The 16,306-nt window shown below is 36.8% G+C and overlaps 1 protein-coding gene across 1 annotated transcript; it reads left to right on the top strand.

Annotated features, from left to right (window-relative positions):
- Positions 1 to 10,943: 10,943 nt before the first annotated feature.
- Positions 10,944 to 13,297, top strand: LOC147641973 (putative xyloglucan endotransglucosylase/hydrolase protein 28). The gene is made up of 4 exons (XM_086821811.1): positions 10,944 to 11,227; positions 11,676 to 11,779; positions 12,005 to 12,213; positions 12,845 to 13,297. Exons 1-4 carry the CDS (start codon positions 10,984 to 10,986, stop codon positions 13,269 to 13,271), a joined length of 984 nt encoding a protein of 327 aa, XP_086677937.1. The 5' UTR covers positions 10,944 to 10,983; the 3' UTR covers positions 13,272 to 13,297.
- The last annotated feature ends 3,009 nt before the right edge of the window (positions 13,298 to 16,306 follow it).

The raw sequence follows: 16,306 nt of genomic DNA on the forward strand, positions 1-16,306 counted from the left end.
TTGAGAGGTAGAGATATAAACTTAAAGTCTAAAGATTAAAGCTTAAAGTTATCCAGTTCAAGTAGGTACCTGAATACTCCAAGAACTCGGGATAGTCATGCATCGTCTAAAGAAAAACTCCTTTCACCTTTGCCTCATGCCTATCTATTGGTCTTGAAACGTCATGTACTTTGATATGTTGCCATAGTGTCTCGATCTCCTCAATCAAAGGCTCGAGTACACATCCATGTTTGCCACCTTATCTGGTACAAGGAAAGCAAGCATGATATGACCTTTCTTGATTGCCACCTATGGAGGGAGGTTGTAATTCACCAATACAACACGCCAAGTAGACCATGATGTGGACTTGAAGCCAAATCGGTTAACACCATCCATGCCCAAGCCAAGACGTAATTGACAGGACTCATCTTTAAACTCTGGCCATTGATGCTCCACATGTTGCCATGCCAGTGAATAAGTTACGATCCTCATGATGCAATTGGTTGAGCGATGAGTAGCATGTCATGTCATGAGTTCTGCAATCCCCTTACATTTAAACATGTGTTGGATGCAAGGAATGATAGGGAAGTGTCTCAAAACCTTCCGAGGAACTTTATCTCCTTGCAAATCATGGCTCTCCCCACATTGTAGACATTGTGTTGCATCTTTATTAACCCCTCTAAATAGCATGTAATCATTGGGACATGCGTGTATTTTTGTGTAATCCATACCTAGCATAGAGAGCATTTTACGCCACCCATCTCATGAGTTTGGTAATAGACTTTGAGGGGGAAGAATCTTCTTGAGAAGCCTACAACATAACATAAGAAATCATATGTCAAAATATTAGCAAGGAGAGTATATAGAACATGAGACATTTTCTATTTGAGAGAATAGAATGAGGTGGTCTAATTGAAGAAGACTGGTGACACTTGCATCACTCCATCCATAAGTTGTTTACAAGTTTAATAGCTCCAAGTTTTCTTTCAGTGTGGAGTACAAACATCCCTCATACAAAGGGGTGCTTGCCTCTCTAAGCAAGGTTTCCTCCTCTTGTGACATTGGAGCTTGCTCACTATCATCTATGACCTCCCGTCCAAAGAAGTTATTCACCATGTTGTCCATGATGAGATTCTCTTCCTCCTCATGTAGCAATGGTGGAGGCACCTCATTCATTGGTTGGGGAAGATGAGTCTCATCCATGCTCTCCATATGAAGCCTTACCACCTTTCGCACTCTACCCCGATGCCACCAAATGGTGTGGCATGTTACCTAGCACTCTCCTATGGTTCTCCTCCATGTCATCATCTACACTTGGTTGTGTCAATGCCTCATGAAGACCATACGTCCGGACATGCTCATTTGTTATACGACGTTGTATTTATTGGCCCTTGCATCGATCACACACAGAACAAATTTTTCTCTCAACCATGCCTTGAAACCAACTTCCGGCCCTTGATGAGAGCATTTTTAGACATCTTCAACCTGGCCAAAACTGGTTTAGGGTTTATACAAAACACAAAACACCATCTAGAATGATTGGTAGAAAATTTTCCAAGACTTCGTTGCTACACAACAGCGAAAACCTACTACCCATCAACAAAATTTTGTTGCCCAGCAAAATTAGCAGGCGAATTTCACTGTTGAACAGCAACCTAAAAACTAGGACTCCTACCTAAATCACCTGCTGAATAGGAGTCAAGCTAGCTGAAAGGCTGCACATGTAGAAGCTATGCCAGCAACCCATCTATTCCTCCCACCACACCTTTTCTTTCAAGTCTTCCATCAATCATCTTTTTCTCTCCAAGGTAATTGCTTTCTCCCAAGATTTCATGAAAAGCTTCACTTCTTTCCCTTATTCCAAGCTTTTATGATGGAAAGCTTCTACATAGCCCTATGTGAGCTTTTCTTTCCCTTCCCCTCTCTTTCCTTCCCCTTTCTCCCTTCCCCTCTCTTTCCTCTCGTTGCCCTAACCATAGCCCTATGCATAGAGCTCTAATAGAGAGGTTTGATGGGACCTCTCCATCAAAGCTATTTACTAAGCATTCTATGCATAGAGCTAGGGTTTAGGCTTAACATAGACTAATTTATTTCAATCACTTATGCATTAGGAGTAGGGTTTAGGGTACTTACCTCTTTTTCCTCTTGTTCTCCTTGCTTGCTAATGTGTTAATGAGAACTAACTTTCTTATTTATTATGTTTCTTTTTTGTAGGTTTATTCAAGTGAACAAGGGTTTAGGCCAATCCTCTCATACGGGTTTTCATTAAAGAGGTAAGCCCTCTTTTCTCATTCTTTATTTATGCTTCTCTTTGTGTTTTTGCACCCTTGGGTGCCGGGGATTAGGGTTAGGCCAATAGGCTTATATGCATAAGACTTATTCATATGCTTATGCAATAGGTTTATGCATAGGCTTATGCAATAGGCTTTGCATAAGCCTTATGCAATAGGTTTGCATAAGCCTTATGCAATAGGTTTATGCATAGGGCCTTATGCAATAGGTTTATGCATAGGCTTATGCACAAGCCTTATGCAATAGGTTTATGCATAGGGCCTTATGCAATAGGTTTATGCATAGGCTTATGCACAAGCCTTATGCAATAGGCTTATGCATAAGCCTTATGCAATAGGCTATGCATATGCCTTATGCATAAGACCTTATGCAATAGGCTATGTGTAAGCCTTATGCAATAGGTTTATGTGTAAGCCTTATGCAATAGGCTATGTGTAAGCCTTGTGCAATAGGTTTATGCATAGGCTCATGTATGTGTAAGCCTTATGCAATAGGTTTATGCACAGGCTCATGCATAAGCCTTATGCAATAGGCTTATGCATAGGCCTTATGAAATAGGCTATGCATAAGCCCTTATGCAATAGGCTTATGCATAAGCGTTATGCAATAGCCTATGCATAAGCCCTTATGCAATAGGTTTTTGCATAGGCTTCTGCATAAGCCTTATGCAATACCCTATGCATAAGTCCTTATATGCAATAGGTTTATGCATAGGCTATGCATAAGCCCTTATGCAATAGCTTTATGCATAATCTTGGGCTATTTATTTTAGGCCATCTAGAATGTTGTTTATGTCAGGAGTGGTTATCCGCACAAGTAGGTGGTTATAGTGGAGGGGGAGCTCTTGGTCTTCTCACTATCCTTCTCTTATAAAAGAGAAGTTACCTTTGGCTTTAATAATGGGGAGCATGTGAAAAGTCCTCAAAAGCTATTATCCAAAAGGGACAATGTCCACCCTGCTTGTTTAAGCAGTATTGTAAGAGGTCTCAACAATGTTCTAATATCACATATTGCCTTTTTTGTCTGAGCTTGTGTTGTTCTTTTCTCTTGGTTGGCTTGACATTGTCGAGGTAAGCTCTATTATTCATTTAACCTCATGTTTATTGCACCTTAGGGTTATGGGTTTAGGGTTTAGACTTATATGCATAGAGATATGGGGCATTATTGTAGGCCATCTAGAATGTTGTTTATGTCAATTAAGGAGCGGTTATCTGCGAGTAGGTGGTTATAGTGGAGGGGGAGCCCTCAATCTTCTCACTATCCTTCTCTTGTAAAAGAGAAGTTTCCTTTGGCTTTAATAATGGGGAGTGTGTGGAAAGTCCTCTGAAGCTATCATCCGAAAAGGGCACTGTCTATCCTGCTTGTCTAAGCAATATTGTAGGAGGTCTCAACAATGTTCCAATATCACATGTTGCCTTTTTTGTCTAAGCTTTAAGCATGGCTTTTGTTAGAGAAATCTTGTGTTGTTGCCTCTTTTGTTTTGCAACTCTTGCACTAATCCTCTCTTTTAGCTTCACATAAGAGCAGTAAGCTCTCTTCTTCTTTTGATTGCTTATAGCATTTTTTTTCCTTTGTTGCATCCTTAGGTGCTAGGTTTAGGTTTAGCTTAGGTTTACCTCTATGCATAGGCTAAAGCAAGCTCTATGCATAAAGCCTCTATCCGTAGGCTCTATGCATAAGGCTCTATGCGTATACTTTATGCGTAAGGCTCTATGTGTAAGGCTATATGTATAAGACTCTATGCGTATGCTATATGTATAAGACTTTATGCGTAAGGCTATATGTATAAGACTCTATGCTTTATATATTTTTTTCTTTAACTAATTGTATTTTTTTTTTTGGTAGAGGGAGATTGTTGGGCGTGACCCAACAAAGGAGGAGTACGACTATGGATATAGAGCCCCTTCTCTGCAATTATGGGTGTGGATGCATACGTAAGGCGTACACTTGGATGCGTCCATTTTGGGGACTCAAGAAGATTAGGTAAGTGAGCCTAAACCCTTCTCTTATCTACATCTAATTGTATTTTATTGCCCTTTCTTATCTTGCGCTTGATTGTATGTATGTAGGAAAAAAGGGAAGAGAAGGATCTTGATTACGACATGAAGCGGTGGAAAGGAAGTGAAGAGGACGGCAAAGACGATGATGATGATCACTCGGAATTCGATGAGGATTCCAGTTAGCCACCTCCTCATTGATAAATTTTTGTATATATGGAAAAAGGCCCGACACTTTGTGAAATAAAATAAATTTTAGGCTTCGAGACGAGGTATATGCCACGTTGGTGTGGATTTACTAGGACAGGTGGATAGTTTAGATTTAATAGATATATTCTTAGTGGATGATGAGGAAATAAATGATGTTTTTGAGTAGAGTTTTAGGTTAGGACTTTTAGAGAATGAGATGTTGAGATGAATTAGGTATCATGAGAGTTTAGGTGGTTTGTTTTCTTTTAGTTGTTTTTAAAAAAAGTAAAAAATCATTTTAAAAACCCAATAAAATAGTTTAGGACTACATTTTTTGGTGTAGTTGTGGTGCTATGAAACAGGTTTCAAGTTGGGAGTGTGAAGAATGTCGTGGTAAAAAGAGGAACTATAGATGCAGACAAAGAAAAAGTGTAGATAAAGAAGTGAAGTTTTGCAACAATGTGCAATGTTAGTGTATCCAAAACTTATCTTAACTATTGTTAGCTTTGAAATAATGTGTTATTTTTAAATTTTATTAATATGATTGGTTAATAAAAATGTGTGAGCAAGAAGTAAACGTGGAAAGGAAAGTCATAACTAGTGTATATTCTATGAGGGTTTGCTAGTTAGATGACTATTAAAGCTAGACCTTTCTTAGAGGCTGATTTACTATACTTAGACTCACTTTGAGGTATGTCAAGGAAATATATTGAGATACTCTGGCTATCTTTCTGATGAATAGTTCATAGCTTGTGTTCTAATGTCAAAACTAGGTTTTGAAGTAAACACTAGGTTAGCAATATGTCTTTTTTTAATGAGAAAAAAGATAGACGACACAAAAAGAAAAAAAAAAGAAAAACAAAAATGAAAATAAGCACTCTAGGAAGATAACCATCACCATGAGGATACTTCCAAGGTAGGTTTTGGGGAGTTCTCTCTAGAATCAATGCCTTGGTTCTCATGGGATGGACCTTATGAGAGGTGAAAATAAAGAAAACTCATAAGAAGATAAATATCACCATGCAAGATCTTGGTAGCTTCCTTTTCTTTTGTAATGGTTCTTTGGGCCGATACCTTAGTTTCCAAGGGGTAGGACCTTGCATGGAAAAAAAATTTTGTGAGAAAGGTGTGAAGAAGTTTGTTAAAAGAAGTGGAGATTTAGTTCTTAAAAAAAAAAGAGAAAAGTGATTATTATTCTTAGTTGTGGGACTAAATTATAAGCTTTAGGACTAGTTTACTTAGAGGGGGGTTGTGCTAGAGACTAAGGTCATAACCATAGACATATTCTTGAGTAGTGTTTAAGTACAGAGTGGATTAATATTAGTTTTTAAGTTGGATTAGCTTTAGTATTCATCTTTTTAGCATGCTTGTATAAAAATGTGGATTAGTTATAGCTATCGAGGGAGCGACTGATTATAATGCATGTGTGGGAGTATTTTCTTTTCATATGAGAATGTTAATTTCTTTGGGATAGTTTGTTGGTGGGAGTTGTGTGTTTCAGATTTTATGAAGATGCAAATGAGTAGATGGTTCAAGATTATGCTCACCAGGATGCTTCACAAATTAGTGTGGGGGGATGATGACCCATAATTTTGTAGCAGAAAAAGCTAGAAAATTGGGCATGAAGCATGGTTTTCTTATTTGTTTCGGACACAATAATTAATTTTATCAAGGCACTTTGCTTTTGGGAAGCCCATTTGAAAGAAAGAGTAGATTTGGGGTTGAATAGCATGTGTATAAGGTTAAAAACCTCATGTAAGCGTGGAAAAACATTTTTACATTTGACATCTCTCCTCTCCTCGTTTGATGCAATCTAATGCATGGAATAGCTTAACAATCATAAAAAACATCATTTCTTGCCATTTCCAAGTAGATTCGGGCTGATTTGAAGCAAAATCATGAGAAGTAGAAAGTGGAAAGGTCAGGCTAGTTGGGAGTAATTAGACTTGGTTTAAGGAGAAAGAGGCTAATTGGGAGTAAATTCGAGGCTAGAAGAGAAAGAACAAGAGGAGTGGAGCAAAAATGAAGCCCAAATGTCAAGAATTGGTATGTAGGTTGGTGAAATTATGAAAAATAATTAAAAAAATCAATTTTTGACATATTTTTAAAGCAAAAATGGCTCAAAAATTATTATCTATAGTTGGAATGCCTAGAAATGAGATGTTATATTTAAAAAATCTAAAATTTATAAAAATTTGGATATTTTTTAGAGTTTGTTTTCTAGTTAAAAAATAAAAAATATATTCTTAGCTTTAAAAATGATATTTTTAGAGGTAAAATAATTAGAAAATAAATGAGATAATTCATCAAAAATTAAGAGAAGAAAATTTAAGTTTTGGATTTGTTGTGAAAAATATATTAAGTCAAAATAATGAAGAAAAGTGTAGAAAATAAATATTTAATGAGAAATATATACTTAAAGAGCATGTCTAAGGATTTTTTAGAGGGATTTCCATGAGGTTCAGACAAAAAAGTTGAACTGAGCAAAGAATGAGATGTTGAAAAGTATTTTAATAAAATATCATATTGAGAAAATATTATTAATAAATTATAGTTTCTTTGTTCATTGAAAAATAGATATTAAAAAATAAAAAATAAATAAATATTTTACCATTTTTAAAAATCAATAAAAATAAAAAATAACTATTAAAGTTATTGAAGAAAATAGTCCAAGTATTTTCCATCTCTAATAGGACTAAACTCACACACGTAGCGATATGTCAAACCATGTGATATTGGAGTAATATGATGATATGTTATCCACTCATCTACATAAACAACATCGTGAAGATTAATATCCAAATAGTTATTCAGTTGGATTTGGAATATAGTTTTAAAATAATTTACACTTTCAAAGTTACATAGTTTCTCTAAATGTGACTTTTGTTCATAAATAAAGTTGAAACGTGCTGCAACAAAATTCTTCAAGAGAGGGAAGAACTATTACTACAACGACATAAATACATGTTGAAGCAAGTGTCATGAAGAATTCTTTATTATGTATGGAGGCTCGCCTCCCAACCGATCCAAAGTAGAATCTATGTATCATTCATGATGAGATGGACTAACTTAAAACTTGCATCCTAAGAGTTCGTAATATAGCAAAGTTTTTGGTCGCATGGTACAAGTCTTAGTGTCTAGGGCTTTACTGGTGTATTGGACACATATTGCACATGGGCAAAGAGAATATGGACATTTTACCATTTTGGATGGTGTATCGGATTTTACCATCGGCTCTATTATAATGGGAAAATGAAATCTGCCAAGACTAGGAGATCTTTTGCATTCTTCATCTTGAGGTAACATTTTCAAGGTATATTTTATCCAAGGATACACTAGATTATCATATTTACTGTACTTTTATCTAAGGATACACTAGATTATTATAATAAGGTCAAGGAGATTAGGAAGAAAGATATAAAGCAAACTCCATAGTGTTGGAGGTGCAAACAAAAATGCAAAATTTGCATGTCTTCCACGTGTGCTACTATTGCAAGTGGATAATTATGGGCCATGTGATAAGAATAGGTATCTTTACATGCCTATCTCTTTTAGTTATACGTGGTGTTTTTTTCAGATGGTTTAACTTGGCTTTCTAATGGTTGGCCATACCCATGTGGATATTGATGCAATGTTTAGCAAATTCTTAGAGAATTACAAAACACAAAATAAAGTCTAAAATTTGTTGCATTTGTTTTAAGAGTTTAATCTCTATGAATCAATAAAACCAATGTCATTCTTGATTGAGAAAGTGCCAAACTCCAAGATTTTTGTGAAAGAATTCTTATGCGATATGCAAAAGATAAGCTAGTGGGACATTCAAAGCCCTTATAATTTTGCTTTCTTCTTCGAGATGGTATTTTCCAATCCATGATGCATGCAAATTCACCTAATGGCTACTTGTTGAAGGAAATCAACTTTGGAAGGTGGATAATGAAGGTCAACCAATGCTTCCTGATGGACAATCAAAAGCCTTGAAAATATGGGAATACATGAAGGATAAAGACGTGGTGGTTTCTATATTAAAAAAAGTTCATCAAGTTTTGGAGCTCTTGGTTCGATAATGGAACACTAACCTCTGAATATAAAAGCTTCATAACTCCAGTCATAGATTATTGGGAGAGAACAATTGGTTTGAAGGAACTTGAAAACCACTATTGTGGCCCTGCATGCACTAAGGGTACATAAGTTGCTTGTGGAGTTTGGACTTTTGTGTTCATGCAATGTCATAGCCAACAAGCTAGCGATGTGATATGATTCACATGGATAGCACCAATGTGAAGAGAGTGTGACTACTACCCTTATATATAAGCAGCAAGACGTGTACCATCATGAGAGCTCTGCAAAGACAAGGGAGGGCGTGCAGGCAGCATCTCTTCATTTGTCGTCCTGCGTATTAATCGAGATCAAGAACAATAAAAAGTAGAGATAAAATTACCTCTGCGGTGAGGAGAAGTGTGGCAAAGGCTAGCGGGACTGGTGGGATATTAGATCTCTCAAGCGCAGGAACGTTCCCATGAGAACGGGGAGGCCGTTCGTTCGATCATGAGCAACAACAAACCCCCCCCCCCCCCCCCCCCCCAGCACATGAGACAATGGGCGCCCTCTACCCAAGCACGGCCACCTTCATAGATCGTCAAGTTTGGTTGTTTGCCCGTCATAGCCAGCCAGCCTCTCTGCTCTGCCAGGATGTCGACGGTAGACCCTCTAAATTGTGGCTTTGGTAGAAAGGCATGGGATTTGTTGCCATATATGCCTCTACTTTTCACATAATAATCTTTTTTTTAAAAAAAAAAGGGGATTTATCTTTTTTAAGGCGGAGAGAGAGAGAGAGAGAGAGAGAGAGAGAGAGAGAGGGAGGAGGGTGGAGGTACGTGTGTGAGAGGAGAGAGGAGAGAAGTGGAGCGCGTGGAGCACTGCTAAATATACAATTTTCTTTTGTCCCTGTCTTTTTTTGTTTGGTAGTCTTAAATTTGATGTCTTTTTTTAAAAAGAATTTGGTAAGTTGTATGTTTCAAATTACTCGATTAAAGTTTAATGCATATCATGGTACCATCACATAGTCTATTGGAGGCCATAATCCTCTCACAAAAAGGCACACAACTTCCCAAAACCAAGCAACATCACTTCATAAGAACCAATATGAAAAAAAGGTGGGTTATGAGTGGATGGATAGCTAGTGTCATCCTGTGTGTGTGTGTGTGTGTGTGTGTACATGTGGAGGAGAGGGCCCTCCAAGCTTCATGGTTGCAAATGGAAATATTTCAAAGCCAACTCGATGCTATTTGGGATAATGTATTTGCAAATTAAGGGAGCACAGATTTCAAAGCCAACTCGATGCTATTTGGGATAATGTATTTGCACATTTAAGGGAGCACAGATTACAAAGCCATTATCATTTGGGACATTATGTCTAAATTTTTGAGAATCGTAGTTTTCAATAGTGCAAAAAGGGCCTTTAAGTTCTTTTTCACTCTTTAGTTCCAATGCTTTATTTGCTATTTGGGAACAGATAAATAGGTACAGTAATGAAGGGTTGTAGGTTGGCCCAAAAAATTGAAGCTAAAAAAGCAAATCAAGGTATAATTTGGTAAATCATCTAGTCGTGCAAGGTTGCATGCTTGCATTGAGTGTATGTTTTTAATGTAGCTTCCCACACTATTTTGATAGCATCACGATGACATTTTTGACCATTGAACTCTCAATTGGGTTGTTTTTGGAACAGTAAGAACCAAGTTTTCTAACACATCATGTCATAAACCTCACAGAGTTGATAAATTTTGAGAGCTAATGTATAATAACATCATTATATGGGTATAAAGCTCGAGGGGTTCACTCTAAAATAGAAATATATATATCATGTGTATTTAAAAATTCATTATCTCTAAAATTTGAATATTTAAAACAATCCCTTTTTTAAGTGAACTCACCGAGATGCATTTAAAAGGAAACCCAAAGGGCCACATTCCTTGGTGGTAACTTTTTATTGGTGGGTAGTAAAAGCAATGCCTTTAAATTTGAATTCTAATAATACTCCAATAGATTTAAACAAACAAAGAGAACCATGCTCTAGAAAGTTTGGAAAATGGAAGAGACATGGTACTTAAGCAATGAACCTTTGTGGGTCCTTGTGGTACTTGTTTGGAAAATGAAAGAGACATGGTACTTAAGTAATTAACCTGTGTGGGTCCTTGTCGTACTTGTTTGGAAAATTAAAGAGACATGGTACTTTAAGCAACTAACCTTGTGGGTGAAGAAAGTACATTGAATGAAAATGTATCCTAGGAGAAGTAAGGGAGCATAATCAAGGCATAGGAAGCGTGCCTTGTAATGGGGACAAAGTTGGTAGTGTAAGCAATGGGTAATGCAATTAGGTAAAGGGAGACCTATGAATGCAACTATTTAATTAGTAGGTCAAACTAAAGCTTCACTTCAATCTTTATAAATCTCTTTAAGTGACACCTTTGTGAAGTGGGTTGTGTTCCATTTCAAGAATTAGATAGCTTCGGTTACACTATAGAAAGATATGGCTAGCCCATGGGGTCAATTTTCTTTTACATTTATTATTGTTGTTGCTATTATTTTCATGAAAAAAAGACCAATTGTTGGAGAAAAATGCAAGCTACAAGCCCCTCCACCCTCCTCTCCCTTGACTGGCTTGTTGCCATGCACTTTCTACAATAGAGGTTTTGCCAACATATGGGCATCTGACCATCAAACTGTAGCTGATGACCAATACCATGTTACAATAATGCTGGATGCTTCCTCAGGCATGTTCTTATTATTACATTTTAATTTATTCAAATATTAAGCAAAAATTAATATTTTATATTGATTATTAGAACATCAATTATTCAATGTTAATTATTAATATACTTCTTGTCACGATATGGATTTAAAAACTCTTATTACTAATTTATAGGTATGATTCATTGACCTTGCAGGAATGGATATTGTCATATTGTAGAGGAGTCCCATTCCTATTCACCTTTCATTTTGCATAAAGAATATAGCTAGAGCAAGAAACTTCATTAGGAAAATGAATATACAATTTCTGAGATTAAAATCTTGATCTTGGCTGCAAGTAGATCTAGATTCATTGTGTATTTGAACTTTTAGCTATTAAACTCATGTCTTTAATTGATTGCACAAATTCTTTGTAAATTTGAGCTTTTGACTAGCAATTCATGTCACTTCTTATTATATCGGGGTGTGTAGGGACCGGGTTCAAAACAAAAACAACTTACGTGTATGGGTTTTTCAATGCTGCAATAAAGTTACCAGCTAATGAATATACAGCTGGAGTGATTACCACTTTCTACGTATGTTTACTAACTCAATTTGATGTGATTAAATTTTTAAGGTTGAACCATTATCTTAATTGAATCTCAAAAAATAATTAACAACAACAAGACATTGTGATTAATGATTACTAATCTAACTTTATGTGATTATTGGACCATTATCTTAATTAAATCGCTAAAAGTAAATATCAACAACAAGAGGGTTGAAATTATCATTAACATATTTTTTCCTCTTTAAAACAGACCTCTAATGCAGAAATATATCCAGACAAACATGATGAGATAGACTTTGAGTTTTTGGGTAGGATACCTGGGGAGGAGTACATCTTGCAAACCAATGTGTATGCAGATGGAAGTACTAACGTTGGAAGAGAGCAAAGGCTTCGCCTCTGGTTCGACCCCACCGCAGATTATCATGACTACAGCATTCTTTGGACATCCGAGCACATTGTGTAAGATTTATTTTTCAACATGCACTTGAAACCCCTTTTTGTTTTCAAGGTTTGTGTAGCACACACACACATAGACTCTATGTCTCTCCCTCCCCCCTAATAGTATGAACATGTAGTCTTTTATTTTCAACATGCATTTAAATCTCTCAGCTATAAATACATACACACTTATATCAATAGCCATTACATGATGTGAGCTTTATTTTTAAGCATACGTTTGAACCTTGGGTAAGTGTTCATATGCGCACATTACACTTCGTGCAAGATTGTGCACATGCACACATACAATTACTGATGTGCACATACGCACATACAATTATTAGTCATCAATGCTTTATTTTTAACCAGCATTTGAATCTTCTCCATGCATACACATGTTAATAGCCATTAATTAGCATGAGACACAAGCACACAAGCATGCACATATGTGCATGCATAGCCATTACTTAGCATGAGACACAAGCACACGAGCACATATGTGCATGCACATGCACACACATACATGCACATTGAGATCTTTGAAATCCCTTGAAAATATTTATAAGCCTTAGATTTATGAGAAGAGAGTAGTAATGTAGCATTTCCTACAATAAGGGTTTGATTTTGGAATTTCATTTTTTGAGATGATCAGGCTATATGTGGATGACATACCAATTCGTGAATTTCCAAACATACCTGCATTGGGCAGTCAATACCCTACCAAACAAATGTACACATATGCCACCATATGGGATGGATCTGCTTGGGCAACTGATGGGGGCAAGTATAAGGCAAACTTTACCTATGCACCTTTTGTTGCCTCTTATTCAAACTTCATCGTCAATGGGTGTGCCTTGCAGCAACCTAACTCCACATTACCTACAATATGTGCCTCTGAGTTCAAGAACAAGGCCATCTTTCCACCTCAATTAACCCAACAACAAAAGCAAAGCATACAATGGGTGCAACAAAACTACATGACCTATGACTATTGCCAAGATAAGCAAAGATATCCCAACCCTCTACTTGAATGTGCATCTATAAAAGAAATCTACCATGAGCATTTTGAAGAATTTTAAAGTTAGTATTCGAAATGTATCTCTAATAAAACAATGCCCAAATATGTAATTATGTTGCAATTGAAGAAGTATACAAAATGAATAGTGAGTGAACTTCCATATTGATGATTACATTATGAAACCCATGTTTAAATTATTTGTATACCTGATTTGCAACTCATTAGTGTAATCAGTTTTACTCATTTACTTGAAATTGGCATGATTACCTTTCCTTTGCCTTAGGTAGACCTTGCCCTTTCCCTTATCTTCATGTTCACCTTGTGCTCTTTTGGCTGAGGAGGATCTTAGGGTTTGTGGTTTGTGGTACCACCTTATTTGTCTTGCCCAACGTCCTTATCTTTGTCCACCTGCTTGCCCAACGTCCTTAACTTTTTCTTAGAGGGGCTCTTGGGGTCTAATGTTTGAGGTATAACCTTCTTTGTCCTGCCCAACATCCTTACCTTTATCATTGCCTTGGCCTTTTTCCATGTAGGCATTTGTAGGCATATGTAGGCCACATGTTCTCGAATAAAGTCTTAATTTGCATTGTGTCACTTTGCAATGTACAAAAAGTATAAAAACGGAACCCATGCTTGGAACTTCTAACAATGAGGTGAAGGCGTAGTGTGTAGATAATTGATGGAACATCTAGAGTTAAAGTTGCATCAAAAAATATTATACATAGAGTGGGCCCCCCTCACAAACCTTTTTTCCAGTTCCTTGCCATTCATCTATGGCTTTTTTTATCTCTTATTCGCCCTCCCTTATTTATTCTTCCTTGATTTGCTAGTTGGGATGAGTAGATTATTGTGTTTGTTGCTCTTGTGTGTTGCACAGGAGGTGTATTTGTTAGCAAGACACTTCAAGATTTGGTGGGTCTTGTTCTCTTAGGGCTACTCCATTGTGCATCCATCCTCTACTTCTTATGGACACCCAACTCCATTTGATACGTCCCATCCTAGCTTGAAGTCACATATCCTAAATTGTGTCCCACATGAACAAGCAGCTTTAGCAATTGCCTTCATCCAGCTATATGATACAAAAACTAGGTGTGGAGCCAAGGGTTATAGAGTTTCCCCTATGGACTTGGTATCGGTACTTTGTCCTTCTCACAATTAAAAAAAATAATCCTAATAATATGGAAGGCTATTGCACCATGACATGGGCATTTGCATTCATATAGTGGTCTAGAAACCCAAGCTATGTGTGTGCATCATAATTGCTATGGTGGGAGTTACTAACCCCTTGCATCAAGGATCCTTCCCCATTTGATCCTTTGTAAGGATCAAATTAGTTGGTGCCTTAGCAAGTATTGTCTTTGCCATTTGCATTAGAGTCCACTTTTTTTTTAAAATGATTACTCATAGCCTTACTCCACTCCTCATCTTCTTGAGTCTTGATGTCCAAGGTGAGGGAGCACTCTTCGTTGGGGCCAAGCATTGGGGTCTGGGCCTTTTGCTCCTCCACGTGTCAATAAGACACTTGAAATCTATCTCCACGTGGCCTGACGAATCATGTATGCAAGAGTGGCATCTCCCAATTTGAAGAACTACTAACCAATCTAAAGTAGAATGCTTTGTGCCACACTCATGAATGTTGCGCGTCCAGCCAGCCCATACAGAGCTACTAATGGCCCCCTCTTTGCTCTGCCAGGATGTCCGAGGGAGACGGTAGACCCTCTAGAGTGGGGCCATTCGTTGCAAATATATATATATTCTACTTTTCACATAATAATCTTTTTTAAAAGGGCTGCCCTATGTTAGGTGGGTTGCTATGAGAGAGGAAGAGGAGAGATGAGGGAAGTGGAGCGCTGCTAAATACAATCTTCTTTGTCTGTAAATTTGATGTCTTTTTTTCCCCGTTTTTTTAAAATTTGGTAAGATGTATGTTTAAAATTACTTACCAATTTAGATAAGTTTAATGCATTTCATGGTGCCATCACATAGTCTATTGGAGGCCAACAAAAGCCATAATCCCTTGACAAAGGGCCACAAAACTTAAAAGCAACATCACTTCATAAGAACCAATATGAAAAAAAAAAAGACACGTTGGTGGGTTATGAGTGGGAGGGCAGCTAGGTGGGAGCCATTGCATGGGACAACACACACACACACACCCCGCCATAGCCAATAACTTGTCAGTTAGCTCCACACCTCTCAAATTCTTAACCTCATCATGTGTGTGTACATGTGGGGGTCTAAGCTTCATGGTTGCAAATGGAAATGTTTCAAAACGAATTGGATGCTATTGGATTAATTAACGGAGCATAGATTACAAAACCATTATCATTTGGGAGGGACAAAGGATACTATGTCTAAATTTTTGAGAATTGTAGTTTTCAATAGTGCAAAAAGGGAATTTAACTTCTTTTTCACTCTTTGATTGCAATGCTATATTTACTATTTGGGAAGAGATAAATAGTAACAATAATGAAGGGTCGTAGGTTGGCCCAAAAAAAAATGAAGCTAAAAAAGAAAATCAACGCATAATTTGATAAATAGTAACAATAATGAATTTTCTAAATACAAGGTCTTTCCTTGTCTTTGAGTTAACTAAGTCATGCAAGGTTGCATGCTTGCATTGAGTGTATGTTTCTAGTGTAGCTTCCCACACTATTTTGATAGCATCATGATGACATTTTTGAAGAAGTTTACATTGCAATTTTGTTTTTGGAAGAGTAAGAATCAAGTTATCTAGCACATCATGTTATGTACCTCACGGAGTTGATAAGTTTTGAAAGCTAACAACATCATTATGTGGGTATATGGGTTGTTTTCTAAGAGTAAGAGCCAAGTTATCTAGCACATCACGTTATATACCTCACGGAGTTGATAAATTCTGAAAGCTAATGTATAACAACATCATTATGTGGGTATAAAGCTCGAGGGGTTCACTCTAAAACAAACCTGTATATCATGTGCATTTAAAAATCCATTATTTGTGAATTTTGAGTATTCAAAACAATTTCTTTTTTTTAAAGATAAACTTACAATTTATTCTAAAGTCCATGTGAAAAACCCCTTATGCAATTATATTTTTGTAAATTAAAATGTTAT

Source organism: Cibotium barometz, chromosome 1, assembly GCF_041138505.1.
Source record: "Cibotium barometz isolate CiBa-2024 chromosome 1, ASM4113850v1, whole genome shotgun sequence".
In the NCBI taxonomy this organism is placed as follows: Eukaryota; Viridiplantae; Streptophyta; class Polypodiopsida; order Cyatheales; family Cibotiaceae; genus Cibotium; species Cibotium barometz.

Excerpts from the sequence above, each read along its gene's own strand:
- LOC147641973 (XM_086821811.1), top strand. The coding sequence starts at position 10,984 with ATGGCTAGCCCATGGGGTCAATTTTCTTTTACATTTATTATTGTTGTT. Across the intron at positions 11,228-11,675 it reads AATGCTGGATGCTTCCTCAG|GGACCGGGTTCAAAACAAAA; the intron begins GCATGTTCTTAT and ends CGGGGTGTGTAG. Across the intron at positions 11,780-12,004 it reads GAGTGATTACCACTTTCTAC|ACCTCTAATGCAGAAATATA; the intron begins GTATGTTTACTA and ends TCTTTAAAACAG.